Source organism: Dipodomys merriami, unplaced genomic scaffold (genome assembly GCF_024711535.1).
Source record: "Dipodomys merriami isolate MVZ:Mamm:240054 unplaced genomic scaffold, mDipMer1.0.p SCAF_2, whole genome shotgun sequence".
Taxonomy (NCBI): Eukaryota; Metazoa; Chordata; class Mammalia; order Rodentia; family Heteromyidae; genus Dipodomys; species Dipodomys merriami.
The window spans coordinates 40,674,875-40,699,396 of NW_027203381.1; the positions used below are offsets into that span (position 1 = coordinate 40,674,875).

A 24,522-nucleotide genomic window follows, 5' to 3' on the forward strand; every position below is an offset into this window, starting at 1 on the left:
TGGGAAGGTGGCTCAGTGGTAGAGTGGCTTGCCTTGCATGCCTGAGGCCCTGGGTTCGGCAAAAAGAAAAAAAGCCGGAAGTGGTGCTGTGGCTCAAGTGGTAGAGCGCTAGCCTTGAACTGAAGAGCTGAGGGACAGCGCCCAGGCCCAGAGTTCAGGCCCCACGACGGGACAAAAAAAATAAATAAAAATAAATAAATAAAAAAAAGACTTAAGACTTGATGATTTCCTAATAATAACAACATCCATACCACTAATAATAAAAACAGTCTGTGTAGGATAGCAAAGTGACATGACACCGGTGGGGCTAGCAGTAAATCTTTATGCTCTTCTGTTCTTACAATATATTTTGGAAAGCACTCAGGAGAATCCCAGTAATGTATTTCCACAACCGCAGACCTTGTTGTAACTTCTAGCCAGCAAATTGATACAATCCTCAGAGGTTTGGAAGATTAAAGCTAAAATTCCTTTTGTGGTTTGGCTTATAATCTTGAAACAATAAAGTTCTCTTTGCCTTTCCCTGCAAATTCCTAATAGCAATTTGATATTAAAAATTTTAAAGGTCAATACACATGACACAAAGTTTCAAAGGATAGTGACAAATTTCCCTCCTACCTTTCCCATCCAGTGACCCATTTTCACTCTCTGAAGTCAAACATTATTTTTTGTTTCTTTTGTGTCTTTCTGGAATATCTGTTTTATAGATGGAGTCTCTGTTTATTAATATAGATTTTAAACATGACATATTACACAAAGTTTGTGGACAGTTCCTATTTAAAGTTCACCTTCCAGAGAGTGAAATTAATCAGAATACAGAATTAACTGTATAGAAATGTAACAATGAATTCTCCCCGACCCCCGTAATATAGGTGAAAAATAGATAAATAACAAACTCACCTTCCATTACATCTTACAATATTTCAGCCTTTCTTTTAGCTCTATATTTTTCCTATAATTCATACCTCCACCATGAGTTTTATGTTTTAAAAAATAACTGTTTTACTGTTCAATAAATTTTCACTGTGGTAATCAAACAGACAAATCTAAAGAAAAAAATCTCTTAATAGGCTTCTTACTTTTGACTATTGATTGAAAGCTAAAAAAGTTTAACTTATTTAAAATATTTTCATAATAGATACTTTGGTAGGCAAAAGATGAACTAGTTAAAGCTTTAATCATTGAGTGGATTGTTGGACATTTTTTTTTGTTTTCTATTGGTATACTACTGCTAGATAAAAATTACCTCACACGGGCTGGGAAGGTGGCTCAGTGGTAGAGCGCTTGCCTTGCATGCATGAGGCCCTGGGTTCAATTCCTCAGCATCACATAAGCAAAAAGAAAAAAGCTGGAAGTGGCACTGTGGCTCAAGTGGTAGAGCTCTAGCCTTGAACTGAAGAGCTGAGGGACAGCGCCCAGGCCCAGAGTTCAGGCCCCACGACTGGACCCCCCCCCCAAAAAAAGAAAAAAAATTACCTTACACAAGTGGGGCACCAGTGGCTCACACCTGCAATCCTAGCTACTCAAGAAGCTGATATCTAAGGATTATTATGGTTCAAAGCCTGCCCAGGCAGGAAAGGCGGTGTCTTTTCTCTAATTAACCACCAAAACGCTGTAAGTGGAGCTCTGGCTCAAGTTATAGACTTCTATCCTTGAGCAAAAAAGCTCAGAGACAGTACCCAGGCCCTGAGTTCAAACCCCAGGACCAACACACACACACACACACACACACACACACACACACACACACACACACACACACACACACACACAATTACCACAAATTTAGCAGCTTAAAAGAACATGTTGTTATCTAACACTTTGTGGGTCAGAAATCCAGGCATAATTTATCTGGATATTATGCTCAGGGTGTTACAAGGCTGAAATCAGATTGTGTTCTCATCTGGAAGTCTACTTGCAAGCTTGTCCAGGTTGTTGGCAGAATTCACTTCTTGACAGATATAAGGCTAAGGTCTCTCCTCAAAGTCACCTTTAGCTAGCACTCACCCACTGATCCTAGAGGCCACCTACTCTGTGGCTCTCTGCTTAGAGTTCATGGCTGCTGGCTTCTTTAAGACAATCTCCTGCTCCCATCTCTTAAGATGGCAGTGTATCACAGAAGTGGTGACATCCATTTCTTTGTGATATTGTATTGGTTAGAATTAAATCACAGGTCCTCCTAGCACTCAAGAAGAAGGGCATCAGAAATCAATGGGGGTTTATCTGAACATGCGTCTACCACACAGTCTCTATGTAATTCTGATTTCTCCTTGAAATCAGAAAGCAATAAGGGAAAAAAAGTTTTATGAGTATTATTATTTACCATTTTACAAGGACTAAAGGCTTTGCTTAGCTCTATTACTGGTGCTTAGCTTTCCAGGCTGTTGGATTTTTTTTTTAATAATTAAAAAATAAGCATAGGGCTGGAGGTGCAGTTTGATTGAAAAGCACTTCCCTAACATATGTAAGGCTCTCAATTCAATTCCCAGAAACTCACACATACTGAGAGAGGGTGGGGAGAATATAAACAATGTGTTGTTGTAGTTTAAATATTCATATATAATTTAAGAAGACTTTTAAAGTAACTATTTCCTCTTTTTATTTATTTGCTTATTTATGATCACAAAGCCAATAAGATTTTGGAATGCGACACTGTAGTTGCTAAAACAAGTTTTGGAAAAATCTAGGGTGAACTCCAGCTCACTACTTATTTGCTTAATTTGTTCTGCCCTTCCATTTCTGGATCCCTACACAGTTCCCTCTTCTTTCAAAACTCTGCCTTCACAGGGCTCCAGTGGCTCATGCTGTGATCCTAGATACTTAGGAGGCTGAGATCTGAGGATCATGGTTCAAAGCTAGCCTAGGCAGAAAAGTCCCTAAACACTCATCTCCAATCAAAAACCAGAATTGGAGCTGTAGCTCAAAGTGGTAGAACACTAGCCTTTAGGGGGAAAAAAAAAAATAGAGCTAAGGGACAGTTCCCAGGCCCTGAGTTCAAGCCCCACAAAAAAAATTAAATTAAAATTAAAAACAAAAAGAAAACACCTCTGCCTTCTCTTTACTTCGGAGTTAATTCTCACCATATTAAGAGTTGTCAGATTTCATAGGATCGGATTAGTTACTGGGGGAGCAGGGTGTTATAAGACCAACCCTTGTATTTTGTCTTCTTGTACAGCCTACTTGCCCTCTCACTGGGATGGCAAAGTATGAGGTCCTTGCCAGATGCAACCAGCTTTCCCAAACATAAGCCAAACTACTTTTCTTTGTAAATTACCTATTCTCTACTACTCTGTTGTAGCAATGGAAAGTGGACTAAAATACTGGGTCTTGGCTCACATCTCTTTTAGGGATTCTTCTCTGATCTCCTTTAGACATCAGATTGTAGCTGTTGCAAGTTGTCCTGCCTTGTGCCTGAAAAGGATGTCTATATTCTAAAACCATGGAGTGAAGCTTAGAGGGAACCGTGGTTTAAAGGACCAGCTCCCTCCCTCTCTCCCTCCCTCCCTTCCTTCTTTCCTTTCTTCCTTCTTTTCTTTCTTGCTAGTCCTGGGGCTTGGACTTAGAGCCTGGGTGCTGTCCCTGAGCTTCTTTTGTTCAAGGCTATTGTTCTACCTATTAAGCCACAGCACCACTTTAGGCTTTTTTCTGCTTTCCAAACACAATTCTCTGGTTTTTCTAAACACAGGAGCCATTGACTCATGCCAACAATTAGCTACTCAGGAGACTGAGATCTGAGGATTTCTAATATATTTCTTTTCTATTTGCAAGAAGACCAAATTAGTTTGCCTCTGTTACTACTGCATCTCGTCCCTCCTACCCTGTTCCAAGCACTTCGATAATCACCACATATTGTAATTTAATTGCTTACCTTTTGCTATTATTAACTGCAAAGTCTGTCTTATTTATCATTGGCCTTTCAGTCTTAGTACTAACACTCCAAAACAAACTGGTTAAGTGAGTGAATGCAACTCTGAGCTCTCATTTTCTTGATCTATAAATTGATCGTCATAGTTCCACTTTAAAGGATTTAGTTGGTTGTGTTGGGAAGGAGTCATAATCCTTGTATCTGTAATTATTGTGTCTATAATTCTTTAGAATATAGACAGATTCCTTTTGTTTATTTGTTGTTTTTGTTTTTTTGTCAGTCGTGGGTGGGGCTTGAACTCAGGGCTTAGATGATGTCCCTGAGCTGTTTTGCTCAGGCCTACTAGTATTCTACTACTTTGCGACACAGTATGCCACTTTGAGTTTTCTAGTGGTTAATTGGAGATAAGAATCTCACAGACTTTCCTGCCCTAGCTGGCTTCGAACTTTCAGCTCTCAGACTCCAGAGTAACTAGGATTACAGGCATGAGCCCCCAGCGCCTATCTGGACAGACTCTTACCTTCACTATTTGGTCTGTTTAAGTCTTTCCACCCTTATTACCTTTGAGAGGAGGAGTTCAGGGCAACACATTGTCAAATCTTTTAACCTTTACAGATGCCTGTGACTTTTCTCATGTTTCCATAAATAAATCTAAGACAGTCTGTTTCATGAACGATTTCCTGTCGGTATACTAGGTAATTGGTATTAATTTCCATAGGTTCTCTCTACCTTGAAAACACTAATGAACCACCTATAGGGTTTTAACACTATTGACTCCTATTTCCTATTCTTGACCTTGCTTTATTTTCAGAATGACTAGGTCAGCTATCAAGAAGACTGGCACAGGGATTCAGGGTCGAGTATGGCGATCCTTGCTAGTCGAGGTGTATAGGACGCTCATATTTTCCTCTTGGGTTGGGGAGGAGGGGAGATGCAGGACTCACTAGGTAGTCGGTTCACCTACCCCATTTCCACCCCCCGCCCCAAATTCTGGAATCTGAGGCCCATTTCTCTTCCACCAGAGTCCACCGGCCCACCCCTAGTTCACCGAGACCCGAGGCAGGAACGATCAAGGTCAAGGTCACTGTGGCAGGTGCGGGCCGCGCACCTAGACCCGCACCGCCAGGTGTGTTTCCCGAGGCCCACTCTAGGGGCCAATCCCTGCGGATTGGGACCCAGGCAGGGCCGCCCCCACCCACCCACCCACCCACCCACCCACCCACCCGGGCCGTGGTCCGCCCGCCGGGCGAGGCCCGCGCGCTCCGGAGCTTCCTGAGTGGCTGAGGGCGAGGGCGGCTCCGGAAGGCCGGGGCGGAGCCGGCGGCGGGGGCGGCCCCGGCCACGCCTCCTCCCCGGGCGCTCTCCTCAGCGGCGCGGGGTTGCGGACGCGGCGCTCCGCCCGGCAGGAGACGCTCCAGTCGAGGGTGAGCGCGCGCCGCCCCGGCTGGTGTCCGTCCTCGGCGCTCCGGGGCCGGGCAGCGCTGAGCCATGGACCTGCGGATGCTGTCCCAGGAGCTCTCGCTCTACCTGGAGCACCAAGTGCGGGTTGGCTTCTTCGGCTCTGGAGTGGGCTTATCCCTGATCCTCGGCTTCAGCGTCGCCTATGCCTGTTACTACCTGAGCAGCATTGCCAAGGTGAGCCGGGGAGCGGCGCGGGCGCCGAGGCGCAGGGCCCGGGCACCCCGGCCCCGGACGGTGGCGGTCCCCGGGGCGAGCCGAGAGGTCGGCGTCGGAGGGAGCCCCGAGGGCGCGCCAGGGAGAGCCGGAGACCGCTGACCGTCTGCCGAGGGGGAGGGGGAAGGAAAAGGGGGTCCCGGGTCATCGCACCGCAGAGGGGACTTTGCCGATCTCCACGGGTTGGCGCTGCCCGGCAGGGCTGCCCAGCATGCTGGCTGAAGCGCTTTGGAGCGTGCTTCTCCCCGCTCCCCCCCGGTGGTGTGTGTGTGGGGGGGGTTAAACCACGATGGAAAAGACTGTTGTGATGTCCATTCTTCTCATCAGTTCTTCCAGGAGATGTCATCGGTGGGATCGCGCACACCAGCGGGGTTTGGGAAGTGTGTGTGGGGGGGGGGGATGGGGGGGCAAGTCAGCGCTGGTGTAACCGTGCTGGTTTAAGGCGGAAAGAAACTTGGTTCGACACCCTTCGTGAAATACTCGATTTTCCCCTTCAGAAACCCCAGTTAGTCACGGGAGGCGAGAGTTTCAGCCGCTTCCTCCAGGACCACTGCCCCGTGCTGACCGAAACGTATTACCCGACCGTCTGGTGCTGGGAGAGTCGAGGACAGACGCTGCTCAGACCTTTCATCACCTCCAAGCCTCCGGTGCACTACAGGAAGTAAGCAAATGTCCATTTTCAATCGTTTCCTTCCAAACGATCTCCAAAAGCATACTCACTCCCGAGTTCTGTGGTTATGAGAACCTGTGGTTTAGTAAGTCTGTAGCAGAACAGAAAGAGGAAGGGACGTGGGAGAGATGCCCCTCTCCCCGCCTCCATCCCAGCTGCAGGAAAATATTCGGGTATTAACTTCCCCTTTTCTATCCCTCTACCCCAATGTATATATGGCTATTTCTAGAATGAGAGAAATGCCTGGAGTTACTGTTTTCCAATTCGTTGTGCATCTGTCCGTGAAGAACAAGACCCTTTCGTTGATATGCACTAAGTTGTTGATGCATAGCAGGTATTAGGGTAGGGGGTGAGAAAAATGTCAAACATTACTGATTTTTAGGGCTTCATATTGAGCAGCAAATGGGTTCCTGATGATAAGGTCCTTGGTGTTAGAGAGATCGTCTGGAATATGTTATAGCAGGAGATATAAATGGTGCCTGTTGTTCATTTTCCTGAGTCATTGAGTGCTTTTGGAGTTTCTTTTGTTGCCGAAAACTTGCAGTGTTTGAGAAAAGTCGATTAAGCTCCTGGGTATGGTGTGAGAAGTATAATTGGAGAAACAAATATTGTCCTATACTCAATGGGGGAAATTGCACTTTTGAGTCAAAAGAGCTAGAGCAATGATCAGATCAGGTTTTGGTGGGGGGGGGTTGTTTTGTTTTTGTTTTTCAAATTTGGATGCCTGTATTATGGACTCAGGGTATGGGTATTGTCCCTTAGCTTTTTTTTTCTTTCTTTTTTTTTACTGAGGGCTGACATTCTACCATTTAAGTCATAGCTCCACTTCCAGCTTTTTGGTAGTTAGCTAGTGATAAGAGTCTCACAGACAATCTTCCCCCGGCAGACTTTGAACTCAGCCTTAATGAGTAGCTAGGATTACAGATGTAAGCCACTGACATTCAGCCCAGATCATCATTTTTCTTATTCATAATTTCTTGTTACTGAGTGACCTTAGTCAAATCAAGTAGGGGTTAAGTGCTAGATATTTTAGGGTAATGTTGAGATGATTGAGGTAAATATTTGAATTGCTGCTCTCCCCCCCTCACCCCCCCCTCCGGTACTGGGGCTAGAACCCAGAGCCTTGCATATGATAGGCAACTAAGTCACACCTTCAATGCAAATACTGAAGTGCTTTGAAGTTTATTTTTATATACTACCATTTACTGGCTCTGCTGGATAGTTGTTATGGTACTAATTTTTATAACATCTTTGTAATAAAATAAGTCATTAGGAGCCAGTGGCTCATATCTCTAATCCTAGCTACTCAGTAGTCTGAGATCTGAAGATCATAGTTCAAAGCCAGCTGAAAATTCTGTGAGATTCTTACATCCAATTAGCCTTCCAAAAGCTAGAATTGGAGGTGTGGCTCCAGTGGTAAAGGGCTAGCTTTGAGCAAAAAAGCTCAAGGACCAGTGCCCAAGCCCAGGTTCAAACCCAGGACCAACACACACAAAGAAAAAAAAGTGGTATAGCTGGGCGCCAGTGGCTCACACTGTAATCCTAGCTACTCAGGAGGCTGACATCTGAGATTGCGGTTCAAAGCCAGCCCGAGCAGGAAAGTTCGTTAGACTCTTTTATCTCCAATAAACCACTAGAAAACCGGAAGTGGTACTGTGGCTCAAACAGTAGAGTACTCTCCTTGAGCTGACAAGCTGAGGGACAGCGCCCAAGCCCAGAGTTCAAGCCCCATGACCGACAAAAAGAAAAAGAAAAAAAAAGTGTATAGTTGTGTGTGGTACTGAATGCTGGGAAGGTGGCTCAGTGGTAGAGTGCTTGCCTTGCATGCCTGAGGCCCTGGGTTCGATTCCTCAGCACCACATAAGCAAAAAGAAAAAAGCCGGAAGTGGTGCTGTGGCTCAAGGGGTAGAGCACTAGCTTTGAGCTGAAGAACTGAGGGACAGTGCCCAGGCCCAGAGTTCAGGCCCCACGACTGGACCCCAAAAAAAAAAGAAAATTATTTTGAGATGACTAAATGGTGTTATATATTTCTAGAATTAAACACTAAAATTAAGACAGACGCCGGGCGCTGGTGGCTCACGCCTGTAATCCTAGCTACTCAGGAGGCTGAGATCAGAGGATCACGGTTCAAAGCCAGCCCCGGCAGGAGAGACTGTGAGATTCCTATCTCCAATAAACCACCAGAAAACTGGAAGTGGCACTGTGGCTCAAATGGTAGAGTGCTCGCCTTGAGCTGAAGAGCTGAGGGACAGCACCCAGGCCCAGAGTTCAAGCCCCACGACCGACAAAATAAAATAAAATAAAATAAAATAAAATAAAATTAAGACAGAACTTGCAACACTTAATAAGTAATGCCTATTGAATTGTTTCTTCCAGTGAACTTATTAAAACTGAAGATGGAGGGCAGATTTCACTGGACTGGTTTGATAATGATAACAGTACCCTTTATACGGATGCCAGCACCAGACCAACTATCTTGCTGTTGCCTGGCCTCACTGGAACAAGCAAGGAATCATATATCCTTCATATGATCCATCTCAGTGAAGAATTAGGATACAGGTACAAGTGAAAGATCTTTTTCCATTTTTCATTTAACTCTTACTAAGTGAAATAATATATCTAGATGTGTGTTTCAGAAATGCATATAATATGGGTTAAGCAATCCCTTACATTATGGTTTTTTCCTTTGCTTAGCTTTTTTCCCCCCTATCTTTCAGAATGGTATGTAACTGAATCGTCACACAAAGAAATGACACTTAGCAGAGTTGGTACTCGGAAAGCTTAGGTTGAATGAGTAAATGAAATTAGAATCACTTGGAGAATTGATAGAGTGCCTGCCCTAGAGCACCCCCCCCCCAGGTCTGAGAAACAGTAGGCTCCACTAGAGAGAATGTTAGAGAACAGAAATTATTCCTGAGAGAGTATACCTCAGTAGCTTTCCTGTCACATGCTGTATTTGTGACTTGCATTTGCTAATCTTGTGTTCCTGGCTCCCATTCCAACTGTGAAAATATTCAGAATCAGCTTGTAGGTCATCCTTATCACCTTCTAAAAGTGATCCACCTGATTTTGCAGGTGCACATAGCTAGTGTCAAGTTGATGCCACTGCATCATTATTCAACTTGGTCACCGGGTACAATTAAATTTTTCCAAGCGATTTAGCAGCTTTAAGTTTCGAGTTCCACTTTAGAATCTTAAATTAGGGTCATTGTAAGAGGTACTGCTTTTTTTCTGTGCTTTAGTCATTTTTAGTTGATGATTATTATCATAATGGAACATTATTACTTGTCTTTAGCTTTATATCTTTGTTAAACTTGAAACCCTCATTTATGTAAAAATCTGATGAGATCTAATGATCTCAGAGTTGGTGCTCTACCACTTGAGCTCTATCTCCATTTCTGGCTTTTTCTGGCTAATTAGAGTTAAGATTCTCACTGACTGTTCTGCCCGGGGTGACTTCAAACCTGCTAGGGTTACAGGCTTGAGCCACCAGCCCTCAGCAATAAAAACATTTTGATATACAGAGGGGAATGCATAGTGAATTTAGTTTTAACAATTAACTCTTCCAGATGATGCCTATTCTGTCCATAAAGTGACATTCTCTGGGAAACTATGATAGGATATCCCAGAATTATGGTGTTCCAGAGATATGCTAAGCAGTAGCAAGAATTTACCATTACTCTATGTTTGAACACCATCCAGTTAGATATGAAGCTTGTTTTGAGTTTTGTACTAAAACTTAGTCATGCTCAGAAATTTCAGTTCATCAAGCCTTTTGTGGACTGGGAATGTGGCTTAGTGGTAGAGTGCTTGCCTACCACTCATGAAGACCTGTTTCTTTCCTTAGTGCCACATAAATAGAAAAGGCTGGAAGTGGCACTGTGGCTCAAGGGGTAGAGTGTTAGCCTTGAGCAAAATAAGCTCAGGGACAGTACCCAGGCCCTGAGTTCAAGCCTCAGGACTGGCAAAAAATAAACAAAGCCTTTTGTACATATTTGAATTGCTAATTCTAGATCTGCTTTTAAAAACAAGAACTCTCATGGTGTTGAGGGGCTGTAGCTGTAGTATAGTGGCACTAAGTTTGAGCTCCAGAACCAAAACAACAACAACAACAAAACAAATAAGAACAAATCTCGTTGAAACTTGAAGACTAAGTTTCTGAAGTCCTGAGGTTGCCAATGTGTGTGGCTTCTGTCCTTCACTTGCAAAATTTGCCAAATCTTATTCCCAAAGGCCATCATTATACTATGCTTCAAAGTAGTTGGAATATTTTTAGCTTCCCTGTAGGTTAAAATAATCTTTCTTCTATCGATTCAGAAATTTTTATTGAGGACACAGAATATAGAGAAGGTTCCCATTAAGATATAAGGAGTTTGAGAAGGAGGGAGAGGCTGGATCAGTTCATTGTCAGCAGCTTGGAGACCTACTCTGTTTGGGTTTAAGGAGTTCTAGCATTGAATCAGACTGGCCTTGCAAGAAGCACAATGTATGAATAAGCCATTGTCAGTAAACTTGTCAGTGGCCTTTAGACCTAGCCCCTATTATTTGTAGCTACTAGGACTCTGAATCTAGGTCAGAGAGGCTGTATTAGTTAGCTTTTGCTGTACAACAAACCACCCCAACTTAGTGGCTTAACATATGTTGCACACATATATTAAATATGTTGGGATATATTGCAGACATGCATGGAAATATAACAGTGAAATCCTCCTCTGTATAACTAATGTAAGTTAATTTTTTAAAAAAGCTAACAACAACCACATCACACTCTGCTCACAATTGTGTGGGTTGGCAATTAGGGCTGAGCCTACTCAGCTGGATGGGACTTTGAGTCTTGACAGGGATCATTTGTGGTCAGCTGCCAGTATAGCTACTGGCTTAGGTTGGGGAAACTTGGCTGAGACAATTCTTTTTAGCTCTGAGTGATGTCTTAACTCACCATCGCACTCAAGCTGAGTTCATTTTGTGGCAGAGGTTCCAAGAGTGCAAAAGCAGAAAGGGGGTGACACTAATCAAGATGTAGTATTCATAAACTGCTTTGTTGAATACAACTCCTTTGTACAACTACTTAAAGGTTTAAGTTTAAAAAAAAATCAGAAGCTGCCAAGTTTCTTGGGGCCCAAACTAAGAACTCTCACAGTGTTGTTTCTATAGACTTCTACTGGTCAAAGCAAGTCAGATGGTCATTCCACAGTGGAAGAAAAGGGAAATAAGTCTGGTGCCAGAGGCTCATGCCCGTTATCCTAGCTACTCAGGAAGCAGAGAAATGAGGATTGAGATTCAAAAACAGTCTGGGGAGCAGGAGTGGGTGGTGGCTGAGGAGGTGGCTCAGTGGTAGAGTGCTTGCCTTGCATGCATGAGGCCCTGGGTTCAATTCCTCAGCACCACATAAGAAAAAAGCCGAAAGTGGCACTGTGGCTCAAGTGGTAAAGCGCTAGCCTTGAGCTGAAGAGCTGAGGGACAGCTCCCAGGCCCAGAGTTTGGGCCCCATGACCGACTAAAAACAAAAACAAAAACAGTCCAGGCAGGAAAGTTTGTGAGATTCTTATCTCCAATTTCCCATCAAAAAGCTGGAAGTGGAGTTATGGCTCAAGTGGTAGAGTGTTAGCCTTCCGCAAAAAGGCTCAAGGACTGTGCCCAGGCCCTGAATTCAAGCCCCAGGATAGACATAATCATCATCGTCATCATAGCAAAACAGAGAGAGAGAGAAGGGAAATAGATTCTTTGATAGAAAGAGCTAGAAAACTTACGAAGGAGAGAGCACAGGTTGTTTCAAAGACAACTGAAGTGAAAAATAGACCTAGAAGTCTGGCTTAAGGCTGGGTTGAATTGTAAGAAGGCAAAAAAAAAAAAAAAGATCTAAGTCATGAATACTATGGCAGGTGGTCTGGCAGGAATCAAGGCTTGTGAAAGGTTTTGTAATGTGGTGGAATGTACATGGGCTTTGGAGTCAGGTCCAGATTCACATGTTGGAATTACTACCTATGAAGTGATCCTGAGCAGTTGAGTTCTGCCATCACAGTTTTCTCACTTCAGAGGATTTAGTGCCTGGATGAAGTGAGTTATTAGAAAATATTTGTCTTCCTTCTCTTATCTTCTATTCTTTGATCAGAGTACAGCCATTGTTTTTGTAAGTTAGAAGAGATGTAAGCCTATACCTAATTGTCTTTGTAGGAATGCATAAGTATTGTTATCCTATCTGTTACAATAGCAAGTTTCATAGACAGTATCAACATTCCTATAACTATCTGCTCATCTGGTCCTAGTTATTATTACCTTCTTTAAAATTGGGTCATGAATGTTGTCAGGTCATCAGGGAATGGTTGATACTTTCCTGGTGAGATGATTTAGACAGTAGAACAAATCTAACTCCCAGCAAATAGATACATAAGGGTTTATTGTAGGCATTAAGCATTTCTTTTCCATAGACAAGGAAACAGAACCACAATATTTTTTCTTTTAAGGTGTACGAATTCAAAATTAATTATTAATAAGATGGTAACTAAGCTGAAAGTTGTAAAAGATAATTAGGAACAAAGGTGTTGTGAAGTAAGTCAAAGGTAAGTACAAGTACGTGGGGATATTTAGCCTGCCTACATGGACTGTCTTCACTGGGAGATGATGTCAGAATATTCTCTCTTGGCTAGACCTACTTCTAAGAGAGAAGATTGTGGAGCCAGAAAAATGTTTCCAAATGTATTAATCAATTAAATCATTTCTTTCTAGAGTGTGAGTAAAGTAAGAAAGGGCGGCCAGAAGTATGTTTAAAAGGAAACCCTCCAGGCCAGCCATTGGTAGCTCACACTTGTATTACTAGCTACTCAAGAGGCTGATATTTGAGGATCACAGTTCCAATTCAGCCTGAGCAGGAAAATCTGTAAGACTCTTGCCTCCAATTAACCACCAAAAAGCTGGAAGTAGAGCTGTGGCTGAAGAAGTAGAGTGATATGGAGATGTAGCTCAAGTGGTAGATGCTAGCCTTGAGCAAAAGAGCTCAAGGGACAGCGCCCATACCCTGAGTTCAAGCCCCATGACCAACAAAAGAAAAATAAAAGAAAGAAAGAAAAAGTAGAGCACTAACCTTGAGCACGAAAGTTTTTTTTGTGCCACATAAAAAAAGAAAAGAAAGGGCTGGGAAGTTGGCTCAGTGGTAGAGTGCTTGCCTTGCATGCCTGAGGCCCTGGGTTCGATTCCTCAGCACCACATAAGCAAAAAAAAAAAGCCGGAAGTGGCGCTGTGGCTCAAGTGGTAGAGCGCTAGCCTTGAGCTGAAGAGCTGAGGGACAGCGCCCAGGTCCAGAGTTCAGGCCCCACGACTGGACCCCCCCCCCCCAAAAAAAAAAGAAAAAAGAAAAGAAAAAGAAACTGAGATCAGGAGTTCGTGACCCAGCCTGAGTAACAGAAAGAGACACCCAAAATAGGACTCCATCCATCACATATAGCCTAATAGGTTCTTTTTTTTACATACCTGAATGATATCCTATCTCCTTAAATTTTTGTCTTCATCTCTAATACAAAAACTACAATAAACAAGAAAAGTGGACTGGGAAGGTGGCTCAGTGGTAGAGTGCTTGCCTTGCATGCATGAGGCCCTGGGTTCGATGCCTCAGCACCACATAAGTAGAAGAAAAAAGCAATAATTATGCCAAGTACCTGAACCATCTTTTACCTTGACCTTTTAAATTCATCTGCCATTATGTTCTGTCCCCAGCTAGTGTTAAAAAAGAGTGACCCATCCAGAATTATATAATAACAAGCTCATTGGAATCTAGGACAGTCATTAAGTATTTTGGTACTGTACAACATCAGGACCTATATTCCCAAGGTGCATACAGTCCAGTTACAGTGACTACAGCAGAAGTAGTGAAGTATATATTAGAAAAGACCAGGAATGGCTGCAAGTGACAGAAAAGGCAAAATGACAATGGCCCCAGAGCCACAAAAAGGAAAAAAGGATAGTTCCACATCTTGTGGTTAAGTAAGATGGCCTCCGGAGCCCGTGACAAGTTGATAAATTTGACAGAGAAAGTTTAGAAACAGGATAGCCTTTGGAGAATTAGTTGAGATATTTTTCAACATTACAGACTTGCATTTCGAAAAAATGTCTTACTCTCGTCACATTTTTTTTCCTTTTTTTTTTTGCTGGTCGTGGAGCTTGAACTCTGGGCCTGGGCACTGTTCTGAGCTCTTCAGCTCAAGGCTAGCTCTCTACCACTTGAGCCATAGCACCTACTTCCAGCTTTTTCTGTGTATGTGGTGCTGAGGAATCGAACCCAGGGCCTCATGCATGCAAGGCAAGCACTCTACCACTGAGCCACCTTTCCAGCCCCTCTTGTCACATTTTCAAAACTAGAGAGCACTGTTTTTTCAGTATCATTTGACAAGATCAAGGTGTTTTGTTTATTTCAGGGCCTTCTTATTGATAACCAGGATGTCATTGTCCATTCTTTATATTTTTGAGAAAGACTCAAAGTAGGAGATGATTTTAAGTTGGTTACAATTTGACTGCTTTAAATGTTTCTTTGCTTTTGAGTTTGGCATTTGGGCCTAGGAGAGTTTTTTTGTTTTTGTTTTTATTTTGTTTTTTGTTTTGTTTTGCTGGTCGTGGGGCTTGAACGCAGCCTGGATGCTGTCCCTCAGCTCTTCAGCTCAAGGCTAGTGCCCTACCACTTGAGCAACAGCACCATTTCCCACTTTTTCTACTTATGTGGTGCTGAGGAATCAGACCTGGGGCCTCATGCATGCAAGGCAAACACTTTACTACTGAGCCACTTTCCCAGCCCTTTGTTGTTGTTGTTTTTTAATGGAAGGTTTTCTTGTTTGTTTGCTTGCTTGTTTTAAGAGGACGTAGCACCCATGTATACTATGGATTTTCTATGAAGATTAGTTTTTCCTGTGTTATATGAGGTGGATTGAGAGGTCATCTACAGATTCTCCCTGAGGAAGGAGGGATGAATGAGGTCCACACTAAGGAAAATGATAGAGTGGAATAAAAATTGGACTGGAGCCCAGCACTGGTGGCTCAGGCCTGTAATCCCAGCTACTCAGGAGGCTGAGATCTGAGGATCGCTGTTCAAAGCCAGCCCAGGTAGGGAAGTCCAAGAGACTCATCTCCAATTAACCACCAGAAAACTGGAAGTGGTGCTGTGGATCTAAGTGGTAGAGCACTAGCCTTGAGTTGAAGAACTGAGGGACAGTGCCCAGGTCGAGTTCAAGTCCTACAACCAACAAAAAAGAGTTGGATTTGGAGGCATGGCTCAAATGTTAGAGCACTGGCCTAGAAAACATTAGGCCTTAAATTCAAACCCCAATGCAAAAAAAAAAAAAAAAAGGCCAGATGCTGGTGGCTCATGCCTGTAATCCTAGTTATTCAGCAGACTGAGATCTGAAGATTGAGGTTCATAGCCAGCATGGGCAAGAAAGTCTGTGAGACTCATATCTCCAATTAGCCACCAGAAAACTGGAAGTGGAGCTGTGGCTAACGTGGTGGAGCACTAGCCTTGAGCACAAAGAGACTCAGAGATAATGTCCAGGCCCTGAGTTCAAGCTCCATGACTGACCAAAAAAAAAAAAAGTTCTGACCCCTTTCCTCCACATTTTAAGCTCTATCTTAGGTAAGAAATTCCTTTAAATTGACATTCAGATATTTTTGTCTCTGTTATTCACTTTTGTTCTTAAAATAATTTTTTTTTGTTTTGTTCTGTTTTTTTTTTTTTGTCAGTCATGGGGCTTGAACTCAGGGCCTGGGCATTGTCCCTGAGCTTTTTTACTCAAGGTTAGCACTCTACCACTTTGAGCCACAGCTTCACTTCCAGTTTCCAGGCAGTTAATTGCTTTTCTTACCCAGGCTGACTTTGAACTGTGATTCTTAGATTTAAGCCTCCCGAATAGCTAGGATTACAGAGGTGAGCCACCAGTGCCCAACATAATTTGGCTTTTAAATATTGAGGAATAAGTCTGTAAAGTGATTGTTTATGAGACTAGCTAGATTAAAGTATGTACAATAAAAACAGTAGAGATTATTTAATGATGTTCTGGGTAAAGATATGGTGGACCTGACAAATGACCTCATGCTCTAGAAAATTCATACATAGATACTCTGCTGTAGAATGATACCCAAATTCACAACTTTCAGGCCAGCACTCTTATTATCAGAGTTGGCATGCCTATATGGAATACTCTGTGCTCAGAATCCCCATCTTCATTGGAAAAAAGAGACTTGTTATTATCATAACAGGGAAGAACAGTAAATTGGATAAATAGATTTTTAAATCAGGTCTTCCTCATCTCAGATCACATGTATTACCTCTATAGCCAGGAACAAATTATTCAATCTTTCTGCACTTCAGTTTTTCATCTGTAACAATATCTTATACCTCGAAGGACTTTGAGGATTGTATGTATAATATATATTATATACTATATAATAGTGTATAATATATTATATAATATATAATACATATATATATATATATATATATATATATATATATATATATATATCAACTGGTACCTGGATAAATGACAAACATTTAAAACTATTAGCTCTGAAATCTGCAGGAGTAAATTAGGGCCAGTGTCCATTTTAAGGAAGAGCTTCACTATTCTAGTCTGGTGAGTTCAAAACAAAGTACTTACTGTTTAGGACCTATTGCCAAGAAGAAATCTCTCTAAGAATGTCTAGAGATACCAGTGGGCCTGGTCAGGAAATGGGTGATCCAGGAAGGAAATGCCTTGCCAAGGTAAGTAAGTGGCTGCTGGAATCTGCATCATCCTGTAATACGTGTATCTTCCCGTTTCAGTTTCCAGCAGTGACTTGTGATATTGCTGTTAGCTATGAACACTCTGAATGTGGCGCCCTCAGCTAGTTACACTGGGTAGTTAATATAATCTATGGAAAAATATTAGAGAGCCGGACTAGAATTCACACAAGTGAGTATGTGAACAGCAGAAAGCAGCTAAGTAAATTCTGGAATCAGAGATAATGGAATGAAGAGGGTAGTTTTGGCAATGGTAAGAGATCACACTTTTAAAGATTATGAGTATGAGTATTTTGCCAGTCCTGGGGCTTGAACTCAGGGCCTGGGCACTGTCCCTCAGCTTCTTTTTGCTCAAGGCTAGCACATTCTACCACTTGAGCCACAGCACCACTTTCGGCTTCTGAGTATGTGGTGCTATGGAATCGAACCCAGGGATTCATGAATGCCAGGCAAGCACTCTACCACTAAGACACATTCCCAGCCTGAAAGATTATTTCTTTTTTTGGTGGTGGTATTAGAATTTGAACCTAGAGCTTTGCACTTGCTAAGCAAATGCTCTATCACCTGAGCCATGCTCCCAACATGAAAGATTTTTTTGGTTGCTTTTTTGTTCTTTTGACATAGAGTCTTGCTATTTAGCCCAGATTGGACTGGGTACTCCTGCCTTAGCCTCCCAAGTGCTGGAATTATAGGGCTCTACTACCAAGCCTGCTATTGAAAGATGTAAGGTTTTCAATTTCTCAAGGATTTTTTGTATTTTTTTTCTCATGGCCACTTGTTTTGAAATGTTATGCCTAAAAAATTGACTGCTTCAGCCTGGAACTGGTGGCTTATGCCTGTGTTCCTAGCTAGTCAGGAGACTGACATCCAAGGATCCCAGTTCAAAGCCAGTCTAGGAAGAAAAGACCATGTGATCTCCAGTTAACCAGCAAAAAGCCAGAAGTAAAGATGTGTCTCAAATGGTAGAATACCAGCTTGAGCAAAACAGTTAAGAGACAGCACCCAAGTCCTTAGTTCAAAACCCCAGAACCAGCACAAATAGATGAATGAGTGAATGAATTAATAAGTATTTTATTAAATATTAACTTATTACTTGTGTGAAGTGATATAGTACCTTTCCTAGGTTCAACCCCTAGTATTAAAAAGGTAATTTACTGTCATAGATTCCATAGTATATACTGTAAGTAGATTATCTTATTTGATATGTGCAAAACCCCAAGACACTTGTTTTGAGATAGAATCTCACTACCTAGCCCAGTCTGACCTTGAACTTGCCCACACATACTATTAACTCAATTTTACCAACCAAAAGCAGAACTAACCTGGTTGTCTTGGTGAACACCTGTAATATAAACAAATATAAACAGACAGATGATTTGTCAGATATTGAGGACCAGTTTTTATCTAGAATTAAAGGCTTTTCCTCTGTCTTCTTCCTCAGACATTTCTTCCATTTTCCAACTGCCATAGTTGCCCCCAAAGTCTAGTTTTTAGGTTTTTTGTTTGTTTTTGTCAGTAATGGGGCCTGAACTCTGGGCCTGGGCACTGTCCCTCAGTTCTTCAGCTCAAGGCTAGTGCTCTATCACTTGAGCCACAGCACCACTTCCAGTTTTCTGGTGGTTTATTGGAGATAAGAGTTTCATGGACTTTTCTGCCTGGGCTGGCTTTGAACCACGATCCTCAGATCTCAGCCTCCTGAGTAGCTAGTATTACAGTTGTGAACCTCCAGTGCCTGGAGTTTTTAATTTTTCAATTCTATGTGATTTAAAATTTCTCAGCCCAAAGTATAAACAAAAAGCTATAAAAATAGAAACTCACTTAATGCCTTTTTTTTTTTAAACAGTACTGGGGTTTGAACTCAGTGCGTGCCTGTGCTTAGCTTGCTTGGTTGACACTCTAACATTTGAGCCATGCTTCCAGCCCTACTTTTTGGTCAGTTGTGGAGCATGAACTAAGGGCCTGGGTGCTGTCCTTGAGCCTCTTTGTGCTCAAGGCTAGCATTCTTACCATTTGAGCCATGGTACCATTTCCCATTTTTTGAGTGGTTAATTGGAGATCAGAGTTTCACAGGGACTTTTCTGCCTGAACTGACTTCAAACTGCAATCCTCAGATCTCAGCCTCCTGAGTAGCTAGGATTATAGGCATGAGCCTGAATAGCTAGGATTATAGGCATGAGCCTACACCTGCACCTGGCTCTAGCACTACTTTTTGCTGGTCATTTTGGAGACATCGTTTCATGGACTTTCTTGCTCATGTTGGATTTGAACTACAGTTCCTGGATCTCAACCTTTTGAGTAGCAAGGGTGCAGGTATAAGTCACTGGCACCCAACTTCCAATGTCATTTTCTTTCTAGCATTAACTTCCTTTCAGTTTCTGCCTGCATTTTTGTTGTTGTTCTCTATTGCTTTACTATTTTGTGGAGAGTTTTTGGCCATTATTCTGTAGGTGAGTGTAACAGAATCTTGCTTGACATTCCTAGAAGCAGAGCTCCTTGCCATCTGTTCTGAGCCTTGCACTTAAAGCCCTATGTCTATTTCGGTTCTAACCTATTTCCTGTCGTTCCTTTCTGTCATTACCCTTTGCGCAGCCATATTTCAACAAAGATGATCTGTTTTTTCCATACCTGAGAACATTGTGCATGGTCTCACCTTTATCTTTGCACATATTGCGCCCTCCACATAGATTCCCATACTTTCCTCCAGCTGAAATCTTTACCATTTTTTCCAAGTCTTAGCATAAAACATATCTACTTTTGTATGAAAACCTTTCTTTCCTAATCAACTATGCCTGTTATGATCTCACAGGGCTTTTTTTTTGGGGGGGGGGTTCCGGTTGTGGGGCCTGAACTCTGAGCCTGGGTGCTGTCCCTCAGCTCTTCAGCTCTCGACCACTTGAGCCACAGCACCACTTCCGGCTTTTTTCTTTTTGCTTATGTGGTGCTGAGGAATCAAACCCAGGGCCTCAGGCATGCAAGGCAAGCACTCTACCACTGAGCCATCTTCCCAGCCCTCACAGGGCTTTTTTAAAATCCATATCATTCACTGGACATTGAATCCTGTACTGGATGGTGATATCATATTTGTTGTTGCTCATCTGAAAATATGGTACATAGCTTATAAGTCTAATGAGCTGGGGGCTAGAGACATAGCTCAAGTGGTAGAGGACTTGTCTACCAGGCCTGAGGCCTTGAGTTCAATCCCCAGGGACACACACACACACACACACACACACACACACACACACACACACACACACACACACACACACACACACACACACACACACACACACACACGTCTAGCTATATGGTACTATCCTTGAGATCAGAAACTTTATATTGTTATTTTCTTTCTCTACTACACTCTGTAGCTTGAGCCTTTAGTTCAGTACTCTGTTTAATGAAGTTTTGGATAAACGAGTATCATTTTAATATTACTATGCATGTGAAATGTTTACAACTTGATCTTTCAAGCAGTAAGCAGTAATTCACTTTGTCGTTATTTGAGATCAGTGCAGTGTGAATAGCTGACCCTAAAGCTTCCTCTTATTCCATTCTTTAATGATTACTATTTCTATATTTAGACTCTAAGTCTTGGAGAGCTTAGAACTGGAAGAAATTTAAGGCTGTCAGAAAAAAAAAAAACTCTTTATCTTGCATATTTGGAAATGAGACCTAGAAAGGTACCTATTGCTCTTACTCTTTCTTTACTGCTTTTCCTAGGTTCCCAAGCCCAGAGTCTGCCCTGTGTGTTTAGTAGGAAAGACCATGTGTGTAGAACCTGAGTAGAGTCAAGGCTTTCTGGTCCTCCCCACCTTAACAGCCAAGGGGAAGTTTTGCTCCAAAGAACATTTGGCAATATCTGAAAAGGTTGCTTTTGGCTTTGGTTTTCAGTGCTAGGAATTAAACCAGGGATTAATGTTAGACAAGTGTCTTCCTCTGAGTTACATCCCCATCCCTGAATATATTTTTGATTGATATGCCTGGGGTAGGTTTTGCTGACTTACAGTTGTTAGAAGCCAGAGATACCATCAGACATCCTATAATATACAGGACAGCCCTACTACAAAGAATTATTTGGTCTGAAATGTCTTTAATGCTAAAGACTGAGAAACCCTGTGTTATAATAGCTCTCTGCCTTTTACTTAACCTTCATCAGAGGAAATTCATCTGCTTTGCTGGTATATTCGTCTATGTTGTGTTATTCTAATGAAATAACATTGTGTTATGCTAATGAAATAAAGGTAGGTATCTGTAGAGAAAAAAAATATTTATTTTGATTTTTATAGTTCTGAAGGCCCAAAGTCTATGGGCCATGTCTACTGATGACTTCATGTTCAGAGTCCCAAGGTGGCTCAGAGCATCACATGGTAAGAGATAAGTAGTGTGTATCACATGAGCATCCTGGTACCATTCATCTTTTTTTTTTCTTCTGATTTTAGGACTTGAACTCAGGGCCTGGGAGCTGTGCCTGAGCTTTTGTGCTCAAAACTAGTACTCTATCACTTGAGCCACAGCTTCACTTCCAGTTTTTTGGGGTTTTTTTTTGGGGGGGCGGTGGCTTGGTGGTTAATTGGAGATAAGGGTCTCTGGCTTTGAATTGTGATCCTCAGATCTCAGCTCCTGAGTAACTAGACTTATAGGCATGAGCCACCAGCACCCAGCATTTTGCTTCTTACAAAACCACCAGTATTCTATAATGGGATCTCTATTCTGGTGACCTTACTTAATCCCAATTATGCCCCTCCACAAAGACCTCACTTACAAACATTATAATTGGATTAAGTTTCCAGTCTCTTAATTCCTACTTTGTAGTGGGAATTAAATTTCAATAGCGGAATCTCTATGGGACACTGAGACCACAGCACCTGGATTCCATCTTCTCTTGTCCCAGAAAGTTCCTTACACTGATTTATTCTCTTATTTGCCATTTCTTGTTTCTATTTTCTTTGTTTTGAGAAGAATATTTCAGTAGTTACAAATATGTTGGAAAAATGAGTTTAGCTGACTAATTTTCCTCACACAGAGACAGCATTTAAATAAGATAAGCTGCAGAAACTGGAGAGTTGTTAACAGAGGGTTTTGGATGCCTGAAGAATAGTAGTTTGTGGGATTGTGTATGTGTGTGCACATGCACTAATGCATGTATGTGTGTGATAGTATTGCGGCTTGAATCGGGGCATGAGCACTGTTTTTTAAGTCTTACTCAAGGCTGGCACTCTACCACGTGAGCCCCAACTCCACTTCAAGCTTTTTGCTGGTTAATTGGGGATAAGAGTCTCATGGACTCTCCTGCCCAGTCTGGCTTTGAACAGGGCTCTTCAAATTTCACCCTCTTGAGGAACTAGGATTATAGGCAGGAGATAGCACCTGACTGAAAAATAATAACTTCACAAGCAGCTCCTTAGCTTAATGTGTAATGTATTCCCTGATGACTATCAGTGTAGCAGAGGAGTTAAGTGAGAGAAATGGAGGAGAGAATGGCAGCTTATTCTGCTGTCTTCTGTGGCTGCTTGGCTCTTCCCTCTTTCTCCCTTATCCTTCTGCTTCCAAGGCTAGAAGTAGCAATGACTGCCATGGATTAAACATTCTTGGGACCAAAGACAGGTGGAGAGGTCAGTTTGGCTCCTCCTCTAGCAAAAGATGACCAGAGCTGTCATCCACTTTCAACATTGCCTGCAGAAAAGTGCAGATATCTTAGTCTGCACTTTGGAAGAAAATCCCAGGTGTACTGACTGCTTTTCTGTGAGTGTGCAGATTTTCTTTTCTTTTCCCTGTCTACTTCCAAGGCCTTTTCCCGGTGTCAGTCACATGGTAGCATCTTGCTTAACAAGCTATTTTATCTTTTCTTAAATGTTTGATCTCTAAAAGTGACTCCTTTCTGAATAGGAGTCTCAGCATTCAAGGTCACAGTTCCTGTGTAACTTAGGTGCTTGAGCAAATGAATATAAATGGTCAACCCAAGTTTTATTTATTTCTAGTCTATTTTTCTTTTCTTAGAAAGAAAGTGAAAGTAAAAAAGAAAGGGGGAAAAAAGTAACAGCCAAGAGTGAAGCAGGATGACTTGCTTGAGCTCAGAATCTTAGGACCAGCCTGGAAGACATAGTGAGACCTTGTCCTTTTTTTGCATGTATTTATAATATATTAAAGATTTCTCTTATGTAAGTCAAATAAAATGTATCTCCTAGTTTCCCCCTCCCCCAAATTGGATATCTAAGATTTTGGGACCATTTCTCTTCTTTTAGACACAGCTGAAAAAGTAATAATAATCTCCAATAGTGAAAGTTAATAAACACACCAAAAAATGAAAGTAAAACAATTTGTTTTGGGAGAGTGTGTACTAAAGGGAAAAGGGTGATTGATGTGGGCAAAGTATTTGCATGTGTGAAAATAGAATTTTGTGGGTCTGGGAATGTGGCTTAGTGGTAGAGTGTTTGCCTAGCATGCATGAAGACTCAGTACCACATAAACAGAAAAATCTGGAAGTGGTGGTGTGGCTCAAGTGGTAGAGTACTAACCTTTAGCAAAAGAAGCTCAGGGACAGTACCCAGGCCCTGAGTTCAAGCCCCAGCACCAGCAAGAAGAAAAGAAAAGAAAAAAATAGAATTATGAAATATTGAAATTGTTTTAAGAACTGGGGAGGGGGGTAAGGGAGAGTGACAGAGGGATGAGTTTGAATGGGATGTATTGTATATATGTGTGGAAATGTCACAGTGAAACCTCTCTTGTATAATTAATACATACTAATTTTAGAAATCCCATATGGGGTTTTGGATGCAAGTATTTTTCTGCAAAAATATATCTTGAGGGCTGGGAAGGTGGCTTAGTGGTAGAGTGCTTGTCTAGCATGCATGAAGCTCTGGGTTCGATTCCTCAGTACCACATACACAGAAAAAGCCAGAAGTGGCACTGTGGCCCAAGGGGTAGAAGAGCACTAGCCTTGAGCAAAAGCAGCTCAGGGACAGTATCCAGGCCCTGAGTTCAAGCTGCAGGACTGGCAAAAAAAAGAAGTGGTGTGTGTGTGTGTGTGTGTGTGTGTGTGTGTGTGTGTGTGTGTGTGTGTGTGTGTGTGTGTGTGTGTGTGTGTGTGTGTGTGTGTGTGTGTGTGTGTGTGTGTGTGTGTGTGTGTGTGTGTGTGTGTGTATTGAATAGCACCTTGTAGATACTTGGGAGGATGAGATTAGGAGAATTGCAGTTCAAGGGCATCCTGGGCATCCACTTAAAACCTCTTCTCAACCAATAGCCAAGCTCAGTGGCATGAACCTTTATCTCAACTACTTGGGAAGCTGAGATCAGACAGATCTTGGTTCCAGGCCAGCCTAGGTAGAAAAATCTGTGAGACTCCATGTCTGTGGAAGAAGCTGGGCATTGTGGTACCTGCCTGTCATTCTAGCCAAGATGGGAAATGTAAAATAGGCAAAGGGAAGTCCAGGTGTGGGCCTGGGCAAAAAATGAGACCCTATCTCAAAAATAACCAGTGCAGCACCAGAAACCAATGTCTCAAATTTATAATCGTAGCTACTCAGGAGGCTGAGATCTGTGAACAAAGGTTCAAAG

General features: G+C 42.3%; 1 protein-coding gene across 1 annotated transcript in view; it reads left to right on the plus strand.

Moving 5' to 3' along the window:
- The first annotated feature begins 5,254 nt into the window (after positions 1-5,254).
- Positions 5,255-24,522, plus strand: part of Abhd3 (abhydrolase domain containing 3, phospholipase) — a 51,023-nt gene continuing 31,755 nt past the window's right edge. Inside the window, exons 1-3 of the mRNA XM_070029455.1 lie at positions 5,255-5,497; positions 6,034-6,197; positions 8,583-8,765. Coding sequence (XP_069885556.1) covers positions 5,351-5,497; positions 6,034-6,197; positions 8,583-8,765 — 494 coding nt within the window. The 5' untranslated portion in view covers positions 5,255-5,350. The remainder of the gene's footprint in view (positions 5,498-6,033; positions 6,198-8,582; positions 8,766-24,522) is intronic.